The sequence below is a fragment of the Fonticula alba genome (assembly GCF_000388065.1).
Source record: "Fonticula alba strain ATCC 38817 unplaced genomic scaffold supercont2.3, whole genome shotgun sequence".
Lineage (NCBI taxonomy): Eukaryota > Rotosphaerida > Fonticulaceae > Fonticula > Fonticula alba.
In genome coordinates, this window is record NW_009242973.1 from 2,409,695 (window position 1) to 2,417,972 (window position 8,278).

Genomic DNA, 8,278 nt, shown 5'->3' on the forward strand with positions numbered 1-8,278 from the left:
CCCCCCCCCCCCCCCACCCCCACACTCTCACAGGGCAAGCCCCACTTCCGCCACTTCGAGTTGACTCCGGATCTTTCGCGCGTGGCGTGGACTTCGCCACGCAAGGCCTCGCACGACGCGTCGGTCCGCCTGGCCGACGTGCGTCTTCTCATCCGCGGGGCCCAGTCAACACGCGTGTTCCAGTCGAACCCGATCCCGGAATTTGTGGACCTGTCCTTCTCGCTGGTGGTCCCGCCACCGGGCGGTGCGGCCACCGACCCATCTTGCCGAACGCTGGACGTGGTGTGTAAGGACAAGCGCGAGTTCGATATCTGGATGTGCGGCCTGCGCGCGCTCGTTGACGGGGGCGCCCGGTCGGTGACGGCATCCGATCCCGGGCGCCTTGCGTCCCTGGCCGAGCAGGTGGCCGCCACATTGACCAGCGATGGCCCGGATGGCGCCTTCGGGGCCGGGGGCCCAGCTGGTCGGGCTCGCGCGCCGCATGGCGCCGCCGGCGTCACCATGGTGATTGATGCCCAGGGTCGCGAGCGGCTTGAGGTGAGCTCCGCCGCATCGGACTTGTACACCTGGGGCATTGCCACTGGCGGGCGCCTGGGGCACGGGGGCATTGCCAGCCCGGTGGCCACCGGCCGGACCGGCAATTCCGATCCCCTGGTGGAGCTCACCCCGCGCGTGGTGGAGGCCCTGCTTGGGCGCGATGTCACCGCGGTGGCGGCCAGTCGCGATTGCTCCTTCGCCATCGCCGACGGTGGTGACGTGTTTGCCTGGGGCGCGGGCATCCGCCGCCTGAGGCCCAATGAAATTGTCGGCCGGGACCTTTGGTCACCGCTGGCCGTGGCCCGTTTGGCCGGCTACTATGTCAGCCAGGTGGCCGCGTCCGACCGCTTCGCCGCGGCCCTCTCCCCCACCTCCGGACGGCTGTACGTTTGGGGTGCCGTCTGGTTGGACTTGTCGACCGTGGTGGCGGCTGGAAGTGGGGCGGTGGCGGCGGCAGCGGCCGGCACCGATGACGATGATGATGCCGACCTGGATGAGGAATTCGCCGACTCGGTCAATGAGGCCATCTGCAGTGCGGCGAAGCCGGTGGCTGAGGGCGGCCAGCCAGCCGCGGCCATGTCCCCGGCCGCCACCACGGCCGATGACGGTGACGGCGACAGCGACGGCGATGGCGAGGATGACGGTGCGGACTTCGGCGATCTGTCCGAGGGCGACTCTTCCTCCAGCGATGATGAGGTCCTGATTGGTCATTCGGTGATCTCGACACCGGCGCCGCCGCGTCCGGCTGCCACCGGCGCGGCCCCGGACTCGCGGCGCACCCGGGTGTATCTGACTCCACGGGCCATTCCCCAGGACCTGTTCGGTGGCCGGGCCATTCGCAGCATCGTCGGCGGGCCGCGCATTTGTGCGGCCATCGACTCCGAGCGGGATCTCTGGCTCTTCGGTCATGGGGCCGCGGCCTTTGTCCGAGCCGGGCTGGCGGTCTTTTCGGCGGATGGCCAGCGTGTGACCGCGTACAATGGGCGCCCAGTGCGGGTGGACCTGCCGGGGCATCTTATCTCGCCCCCCTGGGCCGGGGAGGCGGATGACGCCCATGGGCAGCTCCATGGCGGGGGGTCTGGCGGGTCCCCGAGCACGGAGCACCAGCGCGTTCGTGTGCACCAGGTGTCCATCGGGGCCGGGCATGTGGCGGCCATCTGCTCCGGGGAGGATGTCCTCTCGCTGGAGGCACGCTTCCTGGTGATGTGGGGCGACAACAGCAGCGGCCAGTGCGCCATCGATCCGACCATGCTGCCATACCTGTCCCAGCCGCGGGCATACCACACGCAGGACTATGTGCCGGTGGAGGTGGCCTGTGGGCATTATCACACGTTGCTCCGGCCGCTGCCCGGTGCTAGTGCCCATTCGCCGGTGCTCTTTTCCTGCGGTGCTGGCGCGGCCGGCCAGCTGGGTCTCGGCTTCGACATCCGCCCGGACTATGTGGCTTCCTTCCAGCCGGTGACCTTCCCGGCGGCCTGGCTCCCGGCTGCGGCTGGCGGCGTCAATGCTGTAACTGCTTCGCTGCAAAGCCCGGCCCCGACGGTGGCCGCACTGCGATGCATCTCGGCTGGCGAGCGTCAGTCCGCTGCTGTGACCGGTGCGCTTTCACTCTTTCCATCTCTCGCCCTCCCTTTCTCTCTCTCTCCTTCCCCCTCGTCCATCTCTTCTGACCTGCTCTTCTTTTTCTGCATGTCACAACCAACCCTGCTCTCCCCCTCTCCTTCCCTCCGCCGGTGGGGTGGCTGTGTCTCAGACGCCGGGCAGCTGTTCTTCTGGGGCACGCACCTGCCGCCGACGCACGGCCTGAACGCCATGATGACCAGCCATCAGCTGGCTCTGACTTGCGCCCCGCAGCTGGTCGAGTCGACCGCCGACAAGATGGTCCGTTACGTCAAGTGCGGTGCCAAGCACACCCTGGCCGGGGTGGCGCACGGCTGGGTCCCGGACCACGAGGCCAAAGAGTGTATGGCTTGCAAGAAGCGCTTTACGCAAATCCGCCGCCGGGTACGTGCAGGCATATGCCTGCCGATTGTTGCCATCCCTCCCGCCTGCCGGTGCACATCGCGTCGCCCCCAAAATCTGACACCAGCCCCATCCAGCACCATTGTCGCAAGTGTGGCGGTGTTTTCTGCGGTTCGTGCTCCAGCAAAAAGTTCCCCCTGCTGGACAGGGGCTTTTCCGAGCCGGTGCGCGTGTGCGACAAGTGCTATGGCATGCTGTCGCGCGGGTGACCTTGCTCTCTGCCCCCTTCCCGGGCCTTTCCCCTCCCCCGGCCGAAGGTCCCGGGCCCCGTCTTTTTGCCCCTCTCCCCTGTACCCTCGCTTCTTATCCTGTGTATTCCCCTCGCACTGCCTCGGGCGGACCAATACCACCAGCAGTCGCACCAGCAGTCGCACCAGCAGTCGCACCAGCAGTCGCACCAGCAGCCGCCACAGCACCACCACCACCACCACCACCACCACCACCTATGGTAGCAGTGCAGCAGCAGCAGCGGCAGCAGCAGAGGCAGCAACCGCGGCAGCAACAGCCCGACTGTTGTGTTCTTGTTTTTCGCTTGCCCGGGACGCTCAGGGGGGGGGTCAGCCGAAGCTCTGGCTTCAGCTGCCAACGCTCGGGTTTCTCATGATCGAACAGATGTCCTTTTTCCGTCTGTTGTTCTTTGTCAGCCATCTTGCCCTCGGCCATGTCTCTGGCGATCTGGGTCCGCCCCGCTTTCACGCCCTTCTCCGGTAGGCTGTTTTTTTCTCCTTCCCCGTCTCCCGGCTGCATCACCACCACCTCGCTTCTTCAGGCCGGGCCCTCAAGCCCCGAGAATGACCCCAACAGCAGCAGCAACAACACCAACACCAGCAGTGAAATCAGTCTCACTCCCCCCCTCCCTATGCCCGGTGCACTTGCTCTCTTCCTCGCCCTCCGCCCTTTTTATCCTCCCAATCGTCCCCATTGAGCGGGTCACCCCCTCAGATGGTCATCCCTCCAGTGGCTTCCCTGTCTGGGTTGCTTGCCGGTGAGCGCCCTACCGGGACGCCATGTCTGGTGGCTCCTTCGCAATCGGCCGACAGCTACTTCGACTGTCCTGCCTCCTGGGTGGAAACCCTTGAAGGCCTCCAAAGAAAGGTGCGCAACCGGGGAGCCGGCATCCAGGCGAGAATGGGCCCATGATGTTGACATTCTTCCTCAGGGCGGAGTCGGGGCCCTGGTGGTCTTGCGCCTGGAGATCGCGGCCCACGCCGGGCAGTCCACCCCCCGCGTGTCTTTTGTCCCCTGGAGCGGACGCGAGGCCTCGGCTCATGTTGTTCGACGGGCGGAAGAGCAATGGCGACAGGCGGAGGCCAGCCTGATTGCCGCACCTCCCAGCTCGGATCCCACCGGCAACAGTTCTTGGCCAATGGGCCTACTGTCGGCGGCCCTGGCGTCGCTGGTGGCCCCGCTGGCCGAAAGCCCCGAGAGATCCCCCTTGCCGGCCGTGGTCACGGTTGGTGCGCATTTCGGCCGGTGTCTTGGAGGACCGCCAGGCACCGAGGAGGATCCCGGCCCATGGCGTGCGTCCGGGACCCTGCTGCTGATCCCAGGCTCGAGCAAGGGCGGCGGATCGGCCACGCCGGTGGCGGCCCGCAGCCTCCATGTGCGCGCCCTGACTCCGGGCGACTGGACTCTATTGGATCATTCGGCCGAGTTGGCCAGTCAGCGGCTGGTCGAGTGTGGACCGGTGGTTACTTTGTCCTCGGCAGGTGAGGAGGCGCTGCTGGCCGTGCCGGCAGTTCATGGTCGTGGCGGCGGTGCGGCCTTCTTTCAGATCGGTACGTTCCTGCCTTGGCACGCAGCGCAAGGCTCTAGGCTGCTGGCCTGTGGCACATTGGCATGGGCGCTGACTCCAAGCATGGTGCCTGGGCGCATAGTCTCCTGCGATCCCGAGGGCGTCCCTTTTGTGCGCCTGACCGGAAATACCGAGCTTGTGGTATCGCCGCCAGATGGCCCGGCTCGCGGGGAGTCGGATCCCGAGGCGGCGGCGGCGGCCGAGTCTGCGCCCGCAACCGTCCGTGCGGCGCCGCCGAAATTTGACACCATGCTGACCAAGCATCTGGACCCGGTGCGGGCGGCTGTGGTGCAAGACCTGGCACTGGCGTTCGGGATGTCCGATGGGCCTCATGTTTCTGGCACACTCATAGGCATTGACGGGCCAAATGGCAAGACTGCCATCTGCCACTGGGCACAGGCGTTGGTCAGTCGCCTAGATGTGTTGTGGTCCGTGTGATTTGGCGACATGGGACTCTACCTGGCTGCACCGGACTAACCCCCTCGTTCCATGCACACACACGCACGCACACATGTGTACAACTCACTTGCGACTCTTCCAGTGCGACAGAGTTCCTAGACTGCCGGAGTCTGGCGCTTGCACCTCTGCCCCAGGCACCCGGGCCCACATCCAATGATGGCGAGATGCCAGGTCATGAAGTCTTGTCGGCAGCGCTGCGTGTGCGGGCCGAGCTATTTGGTGCCATGAGTCGTTGCGTGGCCGCGGCCCTGGATGGAAAGCATGTTCTCTTGGTTCTCGATAACTTGGAGAAGGTAACTGCCTCTTTGTGCAGACATGCCTGCCCTTGCATGTGGAGCATGCCCTTGTGTGGTTTGCCTCCTATTTCCATTCGTATGACTGACGCCGTGTGTCCAGATTTCGCCTCCCAACTTGCCGATCACCGGGCAGGCTGATGACCCGGGGGTCCCCCTGTCGTCTTCCGACGGGCGCCTCGTCGGCGAGTATCTCAAAGAGTTGGTGCGCACCGCTCGAAGGGATCTTTCCCGGGCCGACGCTCCAACTGGCCGGATTCACATCCTGGCAACGTGCGCCGGGCTCGGGTCCGTGGAGCCTGCACTCTCGCGTGATGCGATTGCCGGCGGGCCGGCGATGTTCGCGCGGAAGGTGGCCGGCATGTCGCCCGGGCGCGAGGATCGACGTGTGCTCCTCCTCCAGGCCGCCGGGCTATGTGTCTCCCAGGGTGAAGATGAGTCACAATCTCCGGGGCCGTTGGCTGGCGATTGGTTCCAGGAGGCGGCCTTTCAGACGGAGGGGTTTTCCTGTCTCGACATTGAGCAAGTGGTGCTGGCGGCTGGCATTCCGCTTGGCGTCCCGTGCGAGTGCGCGCAGCCCGAACGTGCTGCCATTTGCGGCTTGCCCCGTCGCGACAAGGGCCCCTGCCTTTCGGTGGCCGAGCGCCTGGTAGACGCTGCCCTCGGGGACTTTGTGCCGGTGGCCCGGCGCGCCACCGCGGATGGCCCATCAGCGGCTGGTGCCCAGGATCGAAGGAAAGGGGACCTGGCCGACTGGTCGTCCTTCATCGGGTCGGCGGATGCGGTCAACGCCTTGCGAGAGTCCATTGAGGTGTGTTTCCAGCCGTCCTTTCTGCCGCCCTTTCGGCGGAGCTATCGTTGCCACGGACGTCTGGCTCGTGTGGCCCCGCCCGGTCCCGCTCCATTCTGCCCGGCCAGACCCCGTCCTGACTCCCTCGGTTCCTCGATAAAAACAATCTCCCTTCCATTCTTCCGGACCCTTCCCATCCCTCGCCGCCCCGGCAGTGGCCCATCCGATACAGCCATCTATTCGGCGAAGAGGCAACCAGAAGGCGCTCGCCCGGTGTGCTGTTATTTGGTCCCTCAGGATCGGGGAAGACGGCTCTCGGCCTGTTGGCGGCTCGAATGTCCCGTTTGCCGGTGGTCCATGTGCCCGGGCCATCATCGGTGTTGGATAAGTATGTTGGCGGGTCGGAGCAGCGCGTGCGCGCCCTTTTCGCCCGGGCCCGGGCCAGCCGACCGTGCATCCTCTTCTTCGATGAGTTTGAGGCCATCGCCCCCAGGCGTGGTGGGGCGGCAAGCGGCGGCGGCGGCGGCGGCGGCGGCGGCGAGGGCGGCGGGGCCGACATCACCGACCGGGTGGTGAACGCCCTGTTGACCGAGTTGGATGGAGTGGACGGAGGGCTGGAGGGGGTCTTCGTGATGGCGGCCTCTTCGCGGCCCTGGTGCATTGACCCAGCGCTATTGAGACCCGGGCGCATTGAGCGCCGTGCCGCGCTGGGACTGCCCTCTCTCGAGGAGGCGGCGGGCTTCCTGGCATCGCGCGCCATGGAGGCCGGGCTGCGCATTGTGCCCGAGGATGGTGCTGGCCAGGCCACCGGAAAGGGTGTGGACGCCGGTGTGGCTGTCAGGACCGACAGTCAATCTGGTCCCTCGGAGGGTCATTCGTGGCTCCCTGTGGCCGAGCTTTGCGCCGGGTGGTCCTGCCCCGAGTTGGATGCCCTACTGATGGAGTGCCGGATGGCGGCACTGCGCCGGGTCTTCGAACACCAGCTGGATCGATCCTCCGGCGAGGGGGCTGGCCCTCCCCCGGGCCTGCAGGTTGGGGCGCCCTTTTTGGTGAGCATGTCGGACTTGAGGACGGCCCATCGGGCCGTGCGGCCGCATGAGTCACTCCGGCGCCGGAATCTCATGGGCCGAGCTTTCGGGGCCTTCGCCGCGGGAGACGCCGAGCGCGCGGCCCGCATTGAGCAAGTCCTGGGCCGCTTGCCAGATGAGCGCTTGCCCCCGGCAGGGCCCCATTTGGATGCCCTGATCCGGGCGCTTGACGGTTCCGGGGTGGGGGAATTATCCCTCGCCTGAATTTGTCCCTTGGAGGGGCTGCCTGCGCTTGCTAATGGCTTAGGGTCATGTATGTGGAAAATAAATCCCCCCACAGTCGTCATCGCGCCAAAAGAGCGGGCAAGGCCCCCCCCCCGCCCCGCCCCTCTCATGGACTGCCAGTGGGTGATTATTTATTATCATTCCAACAGACACAGTAGCCTGCTGTGCAGTGGTGCTGCACCGTCTGTCCCACCTCCGAAGGCCCATGTGTGTCGGTGCATGCGTGTCGGACAGGGGCGGTTTCCGGCCTGCAGTCCTCATTACGGTTTCCTTTTTCAGCGGCGACCATCCCCCTTCAGTGTGCTTATTGTGTCGATGTATAAAAGGGAGGAGGGACAGGCGAGGGCGAGGGAGCCGAGAGAATAAACATGAACCTCCAAGGCCCCCCCCCCCCCCCTCTTCCTACTCTCCCTCACCTTCACCCGTTGATTCATTCCCCCGTCCCCTCCCCGCGATAGGCGCCTGTTCGCGCCTCGCTGCCACTCAGCAGCATCTTTCCGCCTGTCGGTGAGATACTCGGCCCTTGCGGCGGCCAGTATTCCCTGCTGTTGGGTCTGCTCCCTGAGAAAAGTCCACCAGGCCGTGGGAGAGGATGTGACCTCTTAGTCCGCGATCGACTAAACTGAAGCGATGACTTAACCGTCACCAGTCCACGTGACAGATCCACCGGATCCCGAGCACGACGATCCGCTGTTCATTGTGACGTCTTCCCGGCTCTCCCCCCCCCCCCCCCCCGAGGATGGGGCGGGGGAGACACGGGGGCCAATAGTACAAGGGCTTGTGTGGTTTTTCCGCCTGGCCCTATCCCGGTGGTTCTCCTGCCCGCCGCGCCGGGGCACATCTTCCGCTTTGGTCGTCGCCGGATGAACCCCACGCCCGGTGGCTCTTTGCGCGGCCGCTTGCTCTTCGGTATCCGAGAGATGGTGGGATCCGATAGGCCCCCCTCCCCCCGCTCTTCGTCTCGTCCTTCGAAGAGAGAGAGAGAGAGACAGAGGGAGGGAGAGGGCGCGAAAGAGGCAGGGCGGGGGCCCTCGTATTTTGCGCTCGCCGTGTTCTCACCCCTCCTGCC

At 65.8% G+C, this 8,278-nt stretch overlaps 1 protein-coding gene across 1 annotated transcript; it reads left to right on the forward strand.

The window, feature by feature from the left end:
- The first annotated feature begins 3,233 nt into the window (after positions 1-3,233).
- H696_02292 (hypothetical protein) lies at positions 3,234-7,270 on the forward strand. The gene is made up of 6 exons (XM_009496192.1): positions 3,234-3,654; positions 3,719-4,337; positions 4,437-4,782; positions 4,896-5,106; positions 5,210-5,917; positions 6,112-7,270. Exons 1-6 carry the CDS (start codon positions 3,502-3,504, stop codon positions 7,186-7,188), a joined length of 3,114 nt encoding a protein of 1,037 aa, XP_009494467.1. The 5' UTR covers positions 3,234-3,501; the 3' UTR covers positions 7,189-7,270.
- Positions 7,271-8,278: the final 1,008 nt, after the last annotated feature.